Here is a 19832-nt window from a genome sequence, read left to right as displayed (position 1 = left end):
TGTGAACCCTTAAAAGAGACCCTTTATTCCTCTGGAATCTAGGCTGGACCCCCCTCATCCCTGGCCGCAGGGGGCTCCCAGGTTCTCAATTTAAAGGGACAGAGACCAATTCTGGATTTTGCTGACCTTCGATTTTAGTGCACTGTACTGACCCAGATCATGCTGGGGACAGCAGCTGTGGTCAGCACTGAGCCCCGCAGACTGTTCCAGCCGAGATCCATCCCTGCCCCAGGCTGGGCTCAGTGGTTCCCCACCAGCCCTACCCACTCTGAGGGTCACGTCAGTATAAGGCTCCTGGGCCAAGCTCCCCAAGCAGGCAGGAGAGCAGGCATCAGTGCTCCATCTAGGCGGCTCAGGAGAACTCTGCTAAGTAACAGAGTATTAATAATGGAAAGGAGGGATCTCCCTGGTGGTCCAGTGGGTAAGACTCCATGCTCCCAATGCAGGGGGCCAGGGTTCAATCCCTGGTCAGGGAACTAGATCCCACATGCATGCCACAAAAAGGTCCTGCATGCCACAACTAAGGCCCAGCACAGCCTAAGTGATATATAAATAAATAAATATTTTTTTAAAAATGGAAAGGACCCACCTGGGAGGCCTCACCTGAAGATGGAAACAGGCCCAGTGGCAGGAGGCCCCTTCTGGAGGTCTTGTGAATACATGGTTCTGTATCCTACCTCACACTACACAGAAAAATGAATTCCAGCTGGATCAGGTTGTCAACTGTCAAGAATAAAATGATAGTGCTCGCCTCAGCAGCACATATACTAAAATTGGAACGATACAGAGAAGATTAGCATGGCCCCTGCACAAGGATGACACGCAAATTCGTGAAGCGTTCCATATTTTTAGGTGGGAAAGAGGGGGGAGGGATAAATTGGGAGACTGGGATTGACATTTACATACTACTATATATAAAATGGATAATTAATAAGGACCTACTTTATAGCACAGGGAACTCTACTCAATACTCTGTAATGACCTATATAAGAATCTAAAAAAGAGTGGATATATGTATATGTATAACTGATTCACTTTCCTGTATACTTGAAACTAACACAACATTGTAAATCAGCTATAATCCAATAAAATTTTAAAAAAAGAATAAAATGATAAAAATATTAAAAGGAAACTAGAACACGTCCCTTAGAATACAGGCATGGGAAAGAATTTCTTGAGCAAGACAGGGAACCAGGGAACATGAAGAAAATGTTACTTATTTGACTACATGTTTAAAAATGCTATGTAATTATAAAAAGTGTGAAAGGATAGATGTCATCAATTAAGTCAAAAGACAAATGGGAGAAAACATGTGCTATGTGTGATAAAAGGTGAATATACCTAAGATAGAAAGGAAATTCACACACTGAGAAAAAGACAGTCCAAAAGAAGACACTGGAAATATCCCATATCCCGGCAATTTGCAGGAGAAGATGAGAAAGATGAAAGTGGTCCCCTGGTGGCAGTGGGTAACAGGGGCAGAAGATGTTGCCAGGGCAGGATGCCCCGAGAGTGATGCTCTGGTTTGAGTGCTCCCCCTTGGCAGCCCTCACCAGCTGCCCTGGGCTGGCAGATGGGGGCCAGGCTACCTGGGACCCCAGCTCCGAGAAGAAGCCACCCACACTGGCTCCCCCTGCAGTGACCCGAGCAGGGGTGAAAAGAGGTCTAACATGTTTAAAGTTGGAGTTCCAAAAGGATAGGAGAGAATGAGGCAGAAAAAACATGTGAAATTTGGTGAAAGACATTAATGTACAGATTCAAGAAGCTCAGTGAATCCTAAGAATAAATTGTACAAAGAAAATCACACCCAGGCAAATAATAGTCAACTACTGAAAACCAAACAAAAAGAGGAAATATTGAAAGCATCCAGAGAAAAATGACATTCAAGGGAATAACAATTCAAATGTATGACTTCTCTTCAGAAACAATGGAGCAGACAGGACAGGGGGAAGGAGAAAACAGACCTACATGATTGCAAGATTCCTGCATCTTACATGAAGTGGCACAGTATAAATTCTAAATAGTCTGTGAAATGTTAGGGATGTAATTACAATCCCTAGAGCAACCAGTATAAAAATAATGCTAAGGTATACCTAAAAATCCAATAAATAAATTAAACGGTATTTAAAAATATTCATTTAATCCGAAAGAGGTCAGGAAAGGAGGAAAAGAATATAAATCAGAGGGGACAAACACAAAACAAATAATGAAACAGGAGACCTAACTCCAACCATATCAATAATTACATTAATTATTCATGGACTACACACTCCAATTAAAAGGCAGAGATTATCAGACTGGATTTTTAAAAAAGCAAGACCCAGCTATCTACATCCATAAAGACACAGATGGGTTGAAAGTAAGCGGATGGACAAAGACCCAGCATGCAATAATAAACATGAGAAACTGGAGTGCCTATATTTCTATCAGATAAGGTGGACTTCAAGACAAAAGGTATCACCAAAAAAAAATTGTTTTTCATAACCATAAAAGGGTCAATTCATAAGGAAGAAATACATATGTATGCACCTATTAAAAGAGCGTCAAGGGACTTGCCTGGTGGTCCAGTGGTTGAGACTCTGTGCTCCCAATGCAGGAGGCCTGGGTTCGATCCCTGACTGGGGAACTAGATCCTGCATAACACAGCTGGGAGCCCTCATGCCGCAACTAAGACCCAGTGCAGCCAAATAAATAAATAATTTTGAAAAACCAGTTCTCCATAAACTTCAAAGAATTTGGGTGATACAGAATATGTTCTCTGACCACAATGGAATTAAATTAGAAATCTATAACAATAATTAGGTAACTAGAAATCAGTGAAAATCAGACTCAGGGTCTCCTGAGAGGCTGCTGGTTTGCAGGTGATGGGGAAGGGGCAACCTGGAAACTTCCACGTTTACCCAAAGAGGCACAAGATTAGAAACAGCCGGAGAGCCAGTGTAGGGCAAGGAGACAGCAACAGCAGGGCTGGTACAGAGTCTAGTTCTCCTGGGTTGCCCCCTCCTCCCACCCTGCAGGGCAGGGTCTCTCCAAGCAGGAATGTCCCAGAAATCCAAGGCTGTCGCCCCTCATTCCCCACCCACCTCATCCTTAGTCAGGCTGCAAAAGTGTCAACCGGGGCTTCAGTCACCTCAAGGCTGGACAGGGTAGGATCTGCTTCTAAACTCACATCCGTGGCTGTGGCCTCAGGTCCACACTGGTTGTTGGCCAGAGACCTGGGTTCCTTGTCATGTGGACCTGCCCGTAGGGCAGCTGGAGCTCCACGCAGGATGGGGGGGAGGAGAAAGGAAGAAGCAGATCAGCGGGTCTGGTCAAAAATCCTGAAGGCAACCTCCCATCTCCTGCTGTTTTCTCCTTGTCACTGGGTGCAGCCCACACTCAAGGGGAGAGGGTTACGGGAGGGTGTGGGCAGAGTGGTTTTCTGTTATTAACTTGTAAGAATTCTTTGTAAATTCTTCACACTAGACCCTGATCAGATTTATGAGTTGCAAATATTTTCTCTGGCTCTGTAGTTTGCCTTTTCCCTTTCTTGAAAACTCCACGCTGTTCACCTAAACGGGTTTGGTCGGCTGAGATTCTCACTAGCAGTGAGGAGTTCCAGTGGTCCACATCCTTGCTAATATCTGGAATTTTCAGACTTGGAGATTTGTACCATGACTTTATTTGCATTTCTCTGATTACTCCTGAGGCTGAGCACCTTTGCGTTATTTACTGGGTGTTAAAATTTCCTCTTTGGAGAAATGAATCTTCAAGTATTTGCTGTGCTGTTGGGCCACTGGTCTTTTGCTCACTGATTTCTGGTCATAGAGCCGTAGACGTGCATAGGTTTTAAGTGATGGAAATATTCTTTCCTGTTCTGTGACTTGTCTTTTTCTTTCTTCATGGTCTGTGTGTGTGTATTTAATATATTTTATTTTTAAGAGTTTTAGATTCATAGCAAAATTAAGCAGAAAGTGCAGAGTTCCCATATACCCTCTGCCCCCAAACATGCACAGCCTCCCCCACTATCACCATCCCCCACCAGGGTGGTCATTTGTTACAGCTGATGAATCTACATCCTAATCAACCACAGTCCATAGCTTATATTAAGGTTCACTCTTGGTATTGTACATTCTATGGGTTTGGACAAATCTATAATGACATGTATCTATCATTATAGTACCATACAGGGTAGTTTCACTGCCCTAAATATCCTCTGTGCTCTGCCTGTTCATCCTTTCCAGTGCCCAACCCCTGGCAATCACTGATCTTTTTACTCCAGTTTTGCCTTTTCCAGCGTGTTATATAGTCGGAATCATACAGTATATAGCCTTTCCGAACTGGCTTCTCTCACTAAGTAATATGCATTTAAGTTTACTCCATATCCTTTTAGGGCTTGATGGCACATTTCTTTTTTCTCTTTTTAAAGACCTGTTTTGTTTTTTACCTTTTATTATAGAAATTTTCAAACATACACTAAAAAAAAAAAAAAAAATATATATATATATATATAAATTGCAAGGTGGATGTAAATGTATTATAAGATATACTTCCAAGGAAATTATTCATTCATGAAAAAGCCCTGTTTTGTTTTTTACCTTTTATTATAGAAATTTTCAAACATACACTGAAATCAAATCATACACTCAAGCCCTCACATACCTATCACCCCAGTTCAACAATCATCAACATTTTGACAGCTTTGTTTCATTTACTCCCCACCCTTTCTTCTTTTTCTTTTAATATTTTTATTTTTTTTAGATTTATTTATTTTTGGCTGTGTTGGGTCTTCGTTGCTGCGCACGGGCTTTCTCTAGTTGCGTCAAGCGGGGGCTACTCTTCATTGCGGTGCACAGGCTTCTCAATGCGATAGCTTCTCTTGTTGCGGGGCACGGGCTCTAGGCGCGCGGGCTTCAGTAGTTGTGGCACGCGGGCTCAGTAGTTGTGGCTCGTGGGCTCTAGAGTGCAGGCTCAGTAGTTGTGGCGCATGGGCTTAGTTGCTCTGTGGCATGTGGGATCCTCCCGGATCAGGGCTCGAACCAGTGTTCCTTACGTGGCAGGCGGATTCTTAACCACTGGGCCACCAGGGAAGTCCCCCATATTTCTTTTTATTGCTGAACTATATTCCACTGTCTGGATGCACCACAGTTTATTTATCCATTCACCTACTGAAGGATATCTTGGTTGTTTCCAAGTTTTGGCAATTTATGAATAAAGCAATTATGAATAAAGCTGCTGTAAACATCCATGTGCACTTTTTTGGGGACATACATTTTCAACTCATTTGAGTAAATACCAAGCATAATGATTGCTACAGCACATGGTAAGAGTATGTTTAGTTCTTAAGAAACCACCAAAATATATTCCAAAGTAACTGTTCCATTCTGCATTTCCACCAGTGATGAACTAGTGTTTCTGTTGCTTTACATTCTTGCCAGCATCTGGTATTGTCAGTGTTTTAGATTTGGGCCATTTTAATGTCTTCATGGTGTTTTTTATGAAGTTCTTCAATTTAATGTAGTTGAATTTGTCAATCATTTTCTTTATGATTAGTGCCTTTTGTGCCTAAAGAAATTCTTCCCCTTAGAAGGTCCTGCTTATAGTTTCTTACCTTCTGAAAGCTTTATAGATCTGCCTTTCATATTTAGGCCTTTAACCTACCTGAAATTTATTTCTGTGTATGTAGGATTAGGTCTCTCTCTCTCTTTTTCTATATGGATACCTGATTGACCCAGCAATGTTTATTGAAAAGTCTGCATTTCCCACTGATCTGCAGTGGCTCCTCAATCATATATTCGGTGCTCGTACATGTGTGTGAGTCTGTTTCTGGGTTCTCTATCCTGTTCCCTTGGTCTACTTGTCAATACCTGGGCCAACACACGGTCGGAATTATTACAGCTAGGTAACAAGGACTGATAGCTCTCAGAACAAGCCCTCTCACCCTCATCTTCTTCAGAGAGTCTGGGTAGTCAGGCCCCTTGCATTTCCATATTGTAATTCGAGACCACAAAACAATCCTGTTGGAACATGGATTGGGATCTGTGGGTCAAGGTGAGGACAGCTGACCACTGGCCCTGGGCCCTGGCTCTATCTGAAGGGCTCAGGGGTGCAGGGTCCGAGACAGGATGTCTGTCGTCCTAAGTCTCAGAAGGAACTAGGGCTGCCTTGCCAGGAGGAAGCTGAATGTGAACAACTCGGAGACAAGAAAGTCATGCACCAGATGAGGACAGAGATTGAGAGAAAGGATGTTGTTGCAGACCAGCCTCACTTGGACCAAACCCGGCCGGCTTGGGGGAAGGAGAGAAGGACTCTTCAGGTGGATACATGGTGGGGGTTTTAACCCACGCGAAACTAGACCTGTAACAACTGAAAATGATCTGAGGGCTATGAGATCTACTCCTCAAGATATGGGAGAGGAGAGTCTAGAAGGGAGGAATGTGGTCACGGAGAAATAAATACCGAGCAAATGTATTGATAAAGTGCTTCCACGTTTAGTGCCAGACGCGGGAGGAGAGTCAGCATCAGAGGAGAAATGAACAGCCTCGTGTTTGTGCTCTGCTGTATCAAACGTGGTCATAAAGTGCTTCCTTCTGGTATCTTCCTTTCTGAGGCTGGGTTTCCTGGAGGTGGACCCTGATGTGGACCTGTGTGAAAATGTGAGAACGATGTTTTAGGATGTGGTCCCAGAGAACACTCAGGGGGAGAAGGAAGTGGGTCTGGAAAGGGAAGAGAAGGAGGCCCAGGTCATGGAATTCTGGCCTGATCTCTCGGGAACCTCTGAAGGCACCCCAGAACTGTTGCGATATGGGGGCCAGGGAGATGCAGGGTGCACATCTCTGCTTCTGGGGGAGGTAAATCCCCCAGCAATCCCATCTGACACAGTGGCAGTGGGTCTGGAAGCCTGAGGAGGGCGTCAGGGTGCAGGAGAGGGACAGAAACAGGGACCAGAGGGGACAGGACGAGACAGGACAGAGCAAGAAGCGGCCCATGTGCCAGAACCCTATTCCCTGCGGCACCGCCAGCAGCACCTTACAGAGGAGGGGACGGGGCTCAGAGTGGGTAAAGGTGTAGCCTTAGGAGAAGGACCAGGGTCGAAACTCAGGTCTCCTAACTCACTCAGCCAGCCACCTGTGAGCCTGAAGTCTTCACACAGAAGCTACACACATCCTGGCCAGAAGAGGACGCAGGGAACTGTGGTCGGAGGAGCAGTGGACCTAGGGCCACTCTTCTACTTGAGCCCTGGCTTGGCCACAGAGAAGCCAAGGGATGCCACATCTCAGATGAGCTCAGTTGACCCAGGCTGGGTTGAGTGGGAGGCATCTCAACAAACTACCCCAAATCTCAACAGCTTCACACAACAGCCAGGATATTTTCTGCTGATTCTTTGCTGAGTCAGGGAGTTGGGCAGGGTTCACCTGGTGGCTCTTCTGCTCCCTGAGGCATAAGCTGGGGCTGGAACTCTCAAGATGACTACCCACACTTCTGGTGCTTTGGTAGGAATGGCTGGGGGCTGGTGGCTCTTTCTTTCTCTTTCTCTGTGGCTGCCTTAGGCTTCTTTACATGGAAAGGAAAGTCCAAGCCCATGCATCCCAAATGGCAAAGGCAGAAGTGCAGATCGCTAAGCCCCAGATGAGGATGTTACCTAGCGTTTGTACAGACACAACCAGCCACAGGGCCAGCCCAGATGCAAAGGGGGTGGGGAAGCAGGCTCACCTCCCAACCGGAAGTGGCCACCTGGCCACCTTGCCCCTCACTCAGGGGCGTGAGCCATGTGCTGCACTGTCTCTGGGAACAGGGATCAGTCTGGGGCTGGGCTACAGCAGCCTCAGAGTCCCAGAGCAGTGTAGGGCCTGACCTGTGCAGGGTTGGAAGTGGTTTGATGAAACAGCCAAGATGTCTCAAGACATTTAAAATATGTGACATAATAATAAATGCTTTTTCATTTTTTTGGTCTTTTTTTTTTTTGCGGTACACGGGCCTCTCACTGTTGTGGCCTCTCCCATTGCGGAGCGCAGGCTCCAGACGCGCAGGCTCAGCGGCCATGGCTCACGGGCCCAGCCGCTCCGCGGCATGTGGGATCTTCCCGGACCGGGGCACGAACCCATGTCCCCTGCATCGGCAGGCGGACTCTCAACCACTGTGCCACCAGCGAAGCCTGGTCTCTTTTTTTTGTTTTTTCTTTTCTTATTTTTTGCTTTTTCACCTTTGAAAAAACAGCTTTGTTGAGAAATAATTCCATACTAAACCATTCACCCATTTTAAATTTACAATTCAATGATTTTTGGTGTACTCACACATATGTGTAACCATCACCACAGTCAATTTTAGAACATTTTCATCTCCTAAAAAGAAGCTCCAGGGACTTCCCTGGTGGTCCAGTGGTTAAGAATCCACCTTCCAATGCAGGGGATGCGGGTTCACTCCCTGGCCGAGGAACTAAGATCCCATATGCTGCAGGGAAACTAAGCCCGCACGCCTCAACTAGAGGGCCCGCACGCCACAATGAAGATCCTGTGTGCCGCAACTAAGACCTGAAGCAGCCCAAAATAAAATAAAATAAATAAATATTAAGAAAAAAGAAGCTCCATACCCTTTAGCTATCACCCTCCCATTCCCCCACCACTCCCTACCCCCAGCCCTAAGCAACCACTAATACTACTTTCTGTCTCTGTATACTTCCCTATTCTGTACTTTCACATGAATGGAATCATACAATATGTGGCCTTTTGTGACTGAATTCTTTCACTCAGCATAATGTTTCCAAGGTTCCTTCAAGGGAATTCCCTTGCGGTCCAGTGGTTAAGGGAAAAAAAAGTTCATTCAGGTTACAGCATGTGTCAGTATTTCCTTCCTTTTATGGCCGAATACTATTCCACTGCATGGACTGACCACACTTTGTTTATCTATTCATCAACTGATGGACACTTGGGTTATTTCCACCCTTTGGCTACTATAATAATGCTGCTGTGAAAATCTGTGTACAAGTTTTTGTGGACATGTACTTTCATTTCTTTTGGGTATATACCTAGAAGTAGAATTTCTGAGTCATATGATTCGATTTTTAATCATTTGAGAAATTGCCAGACTATTTCCCAAAGTGGCTGCATTATTTTAAATTTCCATCAGTAATGTAGGAGGGTTCCAATTTTTCCACATCCTCACCAACACAGGTTATTATCTGACCTTTTGGTTCTAGCCACGCTAGCGGGTATGAAGTTGTCTCTCGGGGTTTTGATTTGCATTTCCCTGATGACTAATGATGTTGAGCATCTTTTCAGGTGCTGAATCAAAGTGATTCAGTTATATATATATATTCTTTCTCATATTCTTTTCCATTATGGTTTATCACAGGATATTGAATATAGTTTCCTGTGCTATGCAATAAGACCTTGTTGTTTACACATTGCATACATGTGCTAATCCCAAACTCCCAATCCATCCCTCCCCCTTGGCAACCACAAGTCTGTTCAGTGAGTCTGCTTCTGTTTCGTAGATAAGTTAATTTTTTTAAATGATACTTTTTTTTAATACATTTTTTTTGGAGTATAATTGCTTCACAATACCATGTTAGTTTCTGTTGCACAACAAAGCAAATCAGCCATATGCATACACATGTGCCCACATACCCTCCTTCTTGAGCCTCCCTCCCATCCTCCCTATCCCACCCCTCTAGGTCATCGCAAAGCACCAAGCCAGTCTCCCTGTGCTATGCTGCTGCTTCCCACCAGCCAACTGTTTTACATTTGGTAGTGTATATACGCCAATGCTACTCTCACTTCGCTCCAGCTTCGCCCTCCCACCCCCTGTCATCAAGTCCGTTCTCTATGTCTACCTCTTTATTCCTGCCCTGCAACTAGGTTCATCAGTACCTTTTTTTTTTTTTAGATTCCATATATATGCGTTAGCATACGGTATTTGTTTTTCTCTTTCTGACTTACTTTACTCTGTATGACAGGCTCTAGGTCCATCCAACTCACTACAAATAACTCAGTTTCATTCCTTTTTAAGGCTGAGTAATATTCCATTGTATATATGTGCCACATCTTCTTTATCCATTCACCTGTCAATGGACATTTAGGTTGGTTCCATGTCCTGGCTATTGTAAATAGTGCTGCAATGAACATTGTGGTGCATGTCTTTAAAAAATATATATTTATTTGGCTGTACTGCATCTTAGTTGTGGCATGCGGGATCTAGTTCCCTGACCAGGGATCGAACCTGAGCCCACTGAATTGGGAGCGCAGAGTCCTAACCACTGGACTACCAGAGAAGTCCTGTAGATAAGTTAATCTATGTCATATTTTAGATCCCACATATAAGTGATATCATATGGTATTTGTCTTTCTCTTTCCTACTTACTTCACTTAATATGATAATCACTAGGTCCATCCATGTTGCTGTAAATGGCATTATTTCATTCTTTTTTATGGCTGAGTTATATTCCATTGTGTATGTGTATCACATCTTCTTTACCCATTTATCTGTCAATGGACAGTTAGGTTGTTTCCATGTCTTGGCTACTGCAACACCATTTGTTGAAAAGACTGTTCTGTCTCTCATTGAGTGGTCTTGGCTTCCTTGCCAAAATCAGTTGACTATAGATGTATAGCTTTATTTCTGGACTCTCAATTCTATTCCATTGGTCTATATGTCTATCCTTGTGCTGGTACCACACTGACTTGATTATTAATGTTTTGTGATAAGTTTGAAATCAGGAAGTGTGAGTTCTCCTGCTTTGTTCTTTTTCAGGAGTTTCTGGTTATTCTGGGTCTCTTGCAAACCCACTGAATTTGAGAATCAACTTATCAATTTTTACAAATAAGTCAGGATTTTGACAGGGATTGAGTTGAATCTGTAGATCAGTTTGAGGAGCACTGACATATTAACATGCTAAGTCTTCCAATCCATGAATGTGGGATGTTTTGTCCTTTACTTAGATTTTCTGTAATTTCTTTCAACAATGATTTGTAGTTTTTAGAGTATACGAAATCAAAAGGGAAATCAGAAAATACTTTGAGATGAAAGAAAATGAAGACACATCAAAACTTATGGAATATAGTTAATGCAGTGTTTAGAGGGAAATTTATAGCTATAAATGTCTATACTAAGAAAGAAAAAAATATTTCAAAACAATAATCTAACCTCCCGTCTTAAGACAGTGGAAAAAGAAGGTCACTTGTATTTAACATTGTACTGAAGACTCTAGCCGAGCAATTAATTAATAAAACGAAAAAAAAGACATCCAGATTGGGAAGGAAAAAGTCAAACTATCTCTATTCCTGTATGACATAACCCTGTACCTACAAAATCCTGAGGAATCCACTAAAAAACTATTAAAATTAATAAATGAGTTCACCAAAGTCTCTGGATACAAGATCCATATACAAAACTCAATTGTATTTTTATACGCTTGTAATGAACAGTTGAAAATGAAATTAAGAAAACAATTCCATCCACAACAGCATAAAGAAGTATATATGCTTTTTCAAAATCTCATTACAGGGCTTCCCTGGTGGCACAGTGGTTAAGAATCCACCTGCCAATGCAGGGGACATGGGTTTGAGCCCTGGTCCGGGAGGATTCCACATGCCACGGAGCAACTAAGCCCATGCGCCACAACTAGTGAGCCTGTGCTCTAGAGCCCGCGAGCCACAACTACTGAAGCCCGTGTGCTACAACTACTAAAGCCCGCGCGCCTAGAGCCTGCCCGGGCGGGGTCCGCAACAAGAGAAGTCACCGCAATGAGAAGCCTGCGCATTGTAATGAAGACTAGCCCCCGATCCCCGCAACTAGAGAAAGCCCACGTGCAGCAACGAACATGCAACGCAAACAAAAATAAAATAAATTAAAAAAAAAAAAAAGAATACACCTGCCAATGCAGGGGGCACGGGTTTGAGCCCTGGTCCGGGAAGATCTCACATGCCACAGAGCAACTTAGCCCGTGCTCCACAACTACTGAGCCCATGTGCCACAATTACTGAAGCCCGTGCTTCAGCCTAGAGCCTGGGCTCCGCAACAAGAGAAGCCACCACATTTAGAAGCCTGTGCACCCCAACGAAGAGTAGCCCCCACTCACCGCATCTAGAGAAAGCCTGTGCACAGCAACAAAGACCCAACGCAGCCAAAAATAAATAAATAAAATTTTTAAAAAAAGAAAACGAAAACTCATTACATAAGATCTTGCAGTTGATCTCATATTTCAAACAGTACTGCGCCACCTTCTCAACTGGAACAATATAGTAAATGAGAATATCTGTGATTTCTGCTTGCGATAAAGTTACAGGCACCTTAAGGGTTTCAGTGGAAGCTAAATTCCTTCAGTTACAGGAATGCAGTTACATGTCCACTTGAGAATAAAGGTGGGATTTTCCCCATCCAAATGCAGAGATACCCTGCCTGACCTTGCCTGACCACCCAGGTCCACCCTCCCCAGACGCAGGGTGTAATTTCCGAGGGAGACTCAGGTGGGAGGACACCCTCCGCCCCCAGAAGCAGGTCCTGCTGCCAGAACGGGGTGCAGCCCAAGACAGGCGTAGGAGGACTTGCATGAACTCAAAATGATACTTAAGGACTGTGTTGGTATAAAGACAAATACAATCCATGCTGCGTTCATCATCGTTTTTTCTTCTGATTTTAACAGAAATTGACATTAAATACTTCCCGAGGCCGCTTGAGTGAAGCAGGGTCGGTGTGGGGCCGCGAGCGTAGGGGCCGTGGGGTCCTTGCGCTGCTCTCCCTCCCTCCCCCCTTCCTCCTCTCCCCCCTTCCCCTCCCTCCCTCCTACCTTTCTCCCGCTGACCGTTCCCCGGGTTCCTTTTCTCCCTCTGCCCCTCCACCTCCCTCCCTCCCTCTTCCCTCTGTCCCTCCAACCCTTCCCCAGGTTCCTTTTCTCCCTCCACCCTCCTCCCTCCCTCTTCCCTCCGCCCCTCCCCCTCCATCCCCGGGCCTCTCTCTTGCGCTCTCAGACGGCACTCGCGGGCAGGGAGTCATGCGCGGTCTCTCCGGGCGCGCGGCGCTGCGGGGGCTGATGTGCCGCACGCGGGCCCCGGTCGCCAGCCTGCTTGCGCGCTCCAGCTCTGGTGAGTCCGCCCACCCGGCGGCCATGCGCGAGGTGGGGCGGGCTGAGGCGCCGCAGGCCTCTGCTGGCGCACGTGCGGGCCCTGGCGCAGGGGGCTTGAGGCCTTGGGACATGCCGGCTGGAGCTGCGCGACCGTCGGGTTCCCGCCGGGCTGGGGCCCTGCGCGCACCCCCCCCCCCACCGCTCACTCCCACCCAGCCCCCCACGCCCCCGCTCACCTCCTCACCGTGCTCAGGACAGGGGGTCCCCGGGGCTCCAGGGCAGGAGGAAGCCAGAAGCCTGGTGGCCACACTTTTCGGCGAACCCCGGGGCTCCTGAGTGGGGTCATTCTCAGCAGATGAACACTCCTGTCCTGGGGCGTTTTTCCGCCTGGCGTATCCCTGCCCGCTGGTATGCACAGGGACCTCTGCCCTAGCTGCTGACCCTCAGGCCCTTCCTGTTGGCCCTCGGGCCCTTCCTGAGCGGCAGACGTCCTGGCGTTCCAAATGCTGGCAAGAGTGAACTGCCACCATCTGAGGCACGAGCCAGCTGGCAGCAGGGCCCCCAGGCACTGGGCTTGGGGGATGGAATAAGGATGGGGGGACTTCCTCCAGCGCGGTTCATTGAAGGGATGTGGTGGTCACCCACGGCCTGCTCTCCAGGCCCTGCACAACTTTGGTTAATTTTCCTCCTGGGGATGGGAAGGCAGCTGCAGATGCCTCCAGGGACACTGGCCCTCCTGGACCCTACGTCTTATCTCTCCTCCAGTTCTCTCCTCCCTCTTCGCAGGAATTAGCTGGACATCCAGGGTCTGGGCTTCTCTCAAAATTACACTTGACCCTGGACCCAATGCTGAGGGTCACCATAACTCTGGAAGTGGCTTGGGGCTGTAGGAGGGTGATGATGCTGGGGATCTCCTGGGCAGTGTCTCCCCAGGATGGGGAAGACTGTGGCAGTGTTGACTTTAGGTCTGGAAGCATCCCACCCTGGAACCCCACAGCAGCCTGGCCAACGAAGGTGTGAGGGGAGGAGCCCTCTCAACTCTCCCCACCTGCAGACAAGAACCCCTCCACCTTTCTCCTCAATCCCCAGGTCCCTTTGTCCCGCTGTCTGTGGCCTAGCCAGTGGGGAAAGTGCACTTCTGTCTCCCTGGTCCCCTGCCATTCCTTCACCTGAGACCCAGAAGATGGGTGATGGTTCCTTCCTGATGTGGCAGGTTGGGGGTTCAGACATTGTCTGTGCTAGCACCACAAAGGACAAGAGTGAAAATCAGGCCAAGACTTGTACTTTGTTTCCAGTGTGGCATCTTTGGGGCTCCGGGTGGCCTCTGAGCTGGACTGTGCCTCCCCAGGCCTCCAGGCTGTCTAAGATAGATGCCTTTTCAGGGGACATCAGCTCTATCATGGGCAGCTTCTGCCACTGCTTGGGAGGGCCCATGGCCCCTCCGACAGGCTGAAGTCCCCAGGGGCCCCCTGTGCTGCTTGTCCCAAAGGGTAGCACCATGCTGGACAGTCCTGGCTGTGGACACCACACTTCTCCCCTCCATAGCTGCTCTGCCTGAGGCAGACACTCTGAAGTCTAGGTGACACCTGGGTCCTGGCAGGGGAACCCAGGTCCAGGAGACATGAAAGGGTGAGGCCTCGGCAGCCCCGAACCCCCCTCTTCTAAAGGAGGACCCTCCTGGACCCTGGAGCGGACCCTGGTTGCAGTGAAGCCAGACGGGGTGCAGCGGAGGCTCGTTGGGGATGTGATCCAGCGCTTTGAGAGGAGGGGCTTCAAACTGGTGGGGATGAAGATGCTGCAGGTACCAGGGCTCTTGGCCTGTGGGTGTCCCTGAGGAGACTGGGATGGGGGGCTTCTCACATCTCAGCCCTGCGTCAGGAAGACATCCTGGTGTTGGCAGTAGAAGGAGAGGGGTGGGGAGGTGTCTGCCTTGTGCTTTTTTGGTTGGAGTGCTGCCCCATGTAGGTGTCGTCTGCAAAGGGCCCTGTGATCAGTACACCATGTCACTGTCCCAGTGCCTGGTGGGGCTCCCTCTCCAGGGGCTCCTCTCACTCCCTTCCCCCAATGCACCAGGCACCAGAGAGCATCCTTGCTGAGCACTACCACGACCTGCAGAGGAAGCCCTTCTACCCAGCCCTCATCAGCTACATGAGCTCCGGCCCGGTGGTGGCCATGGTACAGCGGGGCAGGGGTGGTGGGAGGGGTGGAGGGTCCTGGACTGAGCCCTTGGTGATACCCACCTCTCCCCACCTCCTTTATCTCTGTGCTGCAGGTCTGGGAAGGCCCCAATGTGGTCTGCACCTCGAGGGCCATGATAGGACACACCAACTCGGCTGAGGCTGCCCCTGGCACCATCCGGGGAGACTTCAGCATCCACATCAGCAGGTATGGGGGCGCTAACACACTTGGACACTTGGAGCTGAGGGCCAGCTCACTAGGGGCTTGGGGTGGCGGCTTGCTGCTAAGGCAGATCCACCGGACCTGGGCTTCTTGCTCAGGGGAAAGTAAAGCCAGAAGAGACTTTACTGGTGGCACATCACACCTAACGTTTGCTAGTGCAGTTTTTAAAAAAACCCTTTCACGCACACAGGAGAAGATAAAGCATTCCCTGTGTGTTTTGTACGTGCTCTGCCATCGTTGTCTGTCACCTCACTTTATCGCGAGACACCCCGGGGGTTGGCACGGGACAGATGAGGTTGTGGGTAAGAAGCTGAGATCAGGCTGGAACCCAGTTTTGCAGCTCCCCTGTTCTTCCTTTCCCCTCTGTACAATCACCCCGCTTGCTCCCCTCGACACTAGGGGATCAGCAGACTGTCCCTGGGACCCCCAAGGTGCACGCAGCAGACTGTCCCTGGGACCCCCAAGGTGCACACTGAAGCCTGTGTCCTACCTCTGCCACCTGGCACAGGAACGTCATCCACGCCAGTGACTCCGTGGAGGGGGCCCAGAGGGAGATCCAGCTGTGGTTCCAGAGCAGTGAGCTGGTGGACTGGGCAGACGAAGGCCACCACAGCAGCATCTATCCAGCCTGAGCACTCAGGGTGCCCTCGGTCACCCCAGCATCCACCCAGGACCAACTACCTCTGTCGACAAGACCTTGAGCCCACACCCATGCTCTGCCTATCTGTCCCGACCCACCTGCCTGTCCACCTGCTGCCCCATTCCAGCCCAGAGGGGTTAAGCCACCAACTTTATGTGGCTTTTAGTATTATCCGAAGCAAGAGATTGGACAAAATCCTTTCTGTACCAAAGTGCCAGACAAGCTTTGGGGTGCCTCCAAAAGCTGGTAGTGTGACCTCCCTTCTCCCAAAGTGGGGACATTAAAATTCACTGTGCTGTGTGTGGGGGTGGAGTGCTCATTACAGCCTCTGCCATCTCTGAGGTAAGGATGAGGCCTTTATGCAAAGTTGTAAGCAGCTTGAAAGTAGCAATGAAGCTTACCATCTCTCACACACCAGGAGGGAATCAGTAACTTTGCTGAATGTATGAGACAGGCAGAGGTCCAGAGACCTCCAGCCTGAAATGTGGGGAATCCAAGCTGAGGCCCTGAGCTAGTGCTCTCCCTGAAGGAGAAGCCCTAGGCAGGACTGGAGGGTTGCAGGAAGGGGTAGGCAGGGAACTGAAGCCGCCCTCAGGGCACAAAGGCTGGTGACCACACTGACACTACACACTTACGCCTGGTCCTCAGGTGTGTCCCCGGTCACTTGTCACAGGTACTGGACACCACACATCATTACACCTGCTGAGGCCGACTTGGTCCTCACTCAAATTTGACGTCTTGCCGACGGAAGCGCTGGTCCTGGATTCCCGGCTTTGGTTGCTCCCTGTGCCTACACATGAGGGCACGGATGCAGTGTACTGACTTTACTGGCCGCGAAAGGGTCATGTTGGGAGCTAACCCTGGGACTGGCCATTCGAGGGAAGGGCCTTCCTTGTTTCCTTGTTTCCCATGGCTTTTCTGGGCTCTAGTCTCCTTCCCTCTTCTACGTCACCCTTTTGCAACAGGAAAGGGAAGCGTCCGGGAGGCGAGGAACTTTAAATGCTGGGGGAGTCCGACCAGGTGTTTTAAATGCACAGCAGGTCCCAGGGCGGTGAGGGAAGCCGAGGGGCCCTGGGCCGGCCCGAGAACTCCAACTTAGCCCGGGAACCGAGTGTCCCCTGGGTCCGGCTGGCTTCGACCCCGGCACTGACGCCCAGTCTTGTGAAAAGAAGTCGGGAAAGCGGACAGCTCCCAGCCGCGTTCACCGCGTCTCCGCCGCGAGAAGCTGCCTGCCGCACTGCGCCTGCGCACACCTTGGCGCCCAGACTGACTTCCAGTCCCAGCAGGCCGCGCGGCCATGGGGCCGGACGTCCTGGGAGAAGCGGAGGGAGGGGCGGGAAGGACCAGGTTGTCCTGGGAAGAGAGAGAGCTGAGGTGGTTAGAGCGTCCTGGGAGGAGCGAGGGGACGCGGAGGCGGGGCTTCCTGGGAGGAGCGAGGGCACGCGGAGGCGGGGCGTCCCGAGAAGGGCGAGCGCCGGGTGGGCGGGGCCTTCTCGTCGCAGGCCAGCCAGAGAGGAGGGCGCGGGCACAGCGCCACCTGTCCCCGGAGGACGAGGTCGGAGTCCTGATCCCGGTGGGTCCCTGCTGTTCTAGCCGCCCAGGCCCGCACCGAACGCCATGGCCCAGCCACCGCCCGACGTCAGGGAGGACGACTGTCTCCCGGAGTATCGCCACCTCTTCTGTCCGGACTTGCTTCGGTGCGGGCCGTGTCGTGGGCGCCCCAGGGAGCCGGGCAGGGGGCGGGAGCGCCTGCGGTGCGGGCTGCACGGGGACTGCGGTTTTACTGGGATGCGTGAGGACCCCATGCCTAGTGGCCAGACTGTCCGGAAGTCCAGGTGCACCAGAGATGGAACTGCTGGTGTTCTGATCTTTGCATGGCTGTGAGCACGGTCTGTTTGTCCTGTGGGTGGTGGCGGGTGTTCATTAGTAATGCTCCGAGGTGGGGGTGAGTGTCAAAGGACACAACCAAGCCAAAGGTCAGGAGAAGGAAGGATTTATTATTACTAGCAGCAAGTAAGGAGAACATTGGGGATTTTCCCCAAAGCGGTGTCTCCCCGCACAGCAAATTTGGGGAAGTTTTAAGCTAAAGGTGCATGCATCTTCATGAAGGGTTTGGGTGGTTGAGAGTCCAAGCTTTAGTTGATTGAAGTCACGAGGGTCATCATCCCTGAGGTTCCAGTTGATCTGGTGGTTGAGCACGTCAGGCTAATCTTTACCATGGAAACAGAACTGGAAGTCTTTAAACCTGATTTATTATCTTTGCTATTGTTACTTCTCTTGCCTGATGACAATCGTTAGTTTCTGTATTCTTTTTTTTAATTAACTTGGATAGAGTTTGACCCCTACCCATTTTTTGTTTTGAATTTTATTTATTTTTTTATACAGCAGGTTCGTGGGTGGTGGCGGGTGTTCATTAGTAATGCTCCGAGGTGGGGGTGAGTGTCAAAGGACACAACCAAGCCAAAGGTCAGGAGAAGGAAGGATTTATTATTACTAGCAGCAAGTAAGGAGAACATTGGGGATTTTCCCCAAAGCGGTGTCTCCCCGCACAGCAAATTTGGGGAAGTTTTAAGCTAAAGGTGCATGCATCTTCATGAAGGGTTTGGGTGGTTGAGAGTCCAAGCTTTAGTTGATTGAAGTCACGAGGGTCATCATCCCTGAGGTTCCAGTTGATCTGGTGGTTGAGCACGTCAGGCTAATCTTTACCATGGAAACAGAACTGGAAGTCTTTAAACCTGATTTATTATCTTTGCTATTGTTACTTCTCTTGCCTGATGACAATCGTTAGTTTCTGTATTCTTTTTTTTAATTAACTTGGATAGAGTTTGACCCCTACCCATTTTTTGTTTTGAATTTTATTTATTTTTTTATACAGCAGGTTCTTATTAGTTATCTATTTTATACATATTAGTGTATATATGTCAATCCCAAACTCCCTATTCATCACACCACCACGCCTCCCTGCCACTTTCCCCCCTTGGTGTCCATACATTTGTTCTCTACATCTGTGTCTATTTCTGCCCTGCAAACTGGTTCATCTGTACCATTTTTCTAGGTTCCACATATATGCGTTAATATACGATAATTGTTCTTCTCTTTCTGACTTACTTCACTCTGTATGACAGTCTAGGTCCATCCACGTCTCTACAGATGACCCAATTTCGTTCCTTTTTATGGCTGAGTAATATTCCATTGTATACATGTACCACATCTTATGAATCCATTTGTCTGTCGATGGGCATTTAGGTTGCTTCCATGACCTGGCTATTGCAATCCCATAAGTGGGATTGCTGGGTCACAGGGTAATTCTATTTTTAGTTTTTTAAGGAACCTCCATACTGTCCTCCATAGTGACTGTATCAATTTACATTCCCACCAACAATGCAGGAGGGTTCCCTTTTCTCCACACCCTCTCCAGCATTTGCTGTTTGTAGATTTTCGGATGATTCCCATTCTAAGCCGTGTGAGGTGATACCTCATTGTTGTTTTGATTTGCATTTCCCTAATAATTAGTGATGTTGAGTAGCTTTTCATGTGCCTCTTGGCCATCTGTATGTCTTCTTTGGAGAAATGTCTATTTAGGTCTTCTGCCCATTTTTTGATTGGGTTGTTTGTTTTTTTTAAATATTGAGCTGCATGAGCTGTTTATATATTTTGTAGATTAATCCTTTGTTGCTTCATTTGCAAATATTTTCTCCCATTCTGAGGGTTGTCTTTTCATCTTGTTTGTAGTTTCCTTTGCTGTGCAAAAGC

The 19832-nt window shown here is 48.4% G+C and overlaps 2 protein-coding genes and 1 non-coding gene across 8 annotated transcripts in view; all 3 read left to right on the top strand.

The window, feature by feature from the left end:
• Nucleotides 1-743: 743 nt before the first annotated feature.
• Nucleotides 744-850, top strand: LOC112064885 (U6 spliceosomal RNA). The gene has a single exon (XR_002891736.1). It is a non-coding gene; the product is annotated as a U6 spliceosomal RNA (small nuclear RNA).
• A 12076-nt stretch (nt 851-12926) lies between these two features.
• On the top strand, nt 12927-16379 carry NME4 (NME/NM23 nucleoside diphosphate kinase 4). Of its 2 annotated transcripts, none has more exons than XM_024123576.2 (5): nt 12927-13058; nt 14707-14840; nt 15113-15214; nt 15312-15424; nt 15948-16379. In XM_024123576.2, exons 1-5 carry the CDS (start codon nt 12968-12970, stop codon nt 16069-16071), a joined length of 564 nt encoding a protein of 187 aa, XP_023979344.1. In that variant the 5' UTR covers nt 12927-12967; the 3' UTR covers nt 16072-16379. The 2 variants fall into 2 exon arrangements, with proteins under 2 accessions (XP_023979344.1, XP_054938492.1); XM_055082517.1 differs by having other exon boundaries at nt 15839-16055.
• Nucleotides 16380-17587: 1208 nt separating this feature from the next.
• The window catches only part of DECR2 (2,4-dienoyl-CoA reductase 2), a 19729-nt gene continuing 17484 nt past the window's right edge, over nt 17588-19832 (top strand). For all 5 annotated transcript variants that reach the window (XM_055082514.1, XM_028484258.2, XM_055082515.1 and 2 more), the window contains exon 1: nt 17588-17776. In XM_055082514.1, coding sequence (XP_054938489.1) covers nt 17697-17776 — 80 coding nt within the window. In that variant the 5' untranslated portion in view covers nt 17588-17696. The remainder of the gene's footprint in view (nt 17777-19832) is intronic.

This window comes from Physeter macrocephalus, unplaced genomic scaffold (genome assembly GCF_002837175.3).
Source record: "Physeter macrocephalus isolate SW-GA unplaced genomic scaffold, ASM283717v5 random_152, whole genome shotgun sequence".
In the NCBI taxonomy this organism is placed as follows: Eukaryota; Metazoa; Chordata; class Mammalia; order Artiodactyla; family Physeteridae; genus Physeter; species Physeter macrocephalus.
The sequence above is the reverse complement of the archived record's forward strand: the minus strand, read 5'-3'. Positions and strand labels throughout refer to the sequence as shown.

Bases quoted from the DNA above. Each gene is read 5' to 3' on its own strand.
- NME4 (XM_055082517.1), top strand. From the start codon at position 12,968: ATGCGCGGTCTCTCCGGGCGCGCGGCGCTGCGGGGGCTGATGTGCCGC. The intron at 13,059-14,706 runs GTGAGTCCGCCC...CCTCTTCTAAAG, and splicing joins GCTTGCGCGCTCCAGCTCTG to GAGGACCCTCCTGGACCCTG. The intron at 14,841-15,112 runs GTACCAGGGCTC...CCAATGCACCAG, and splicing joins TGGGGATGAAGATGCTGCAG to GCACCAGAGAGCATCCTTGC.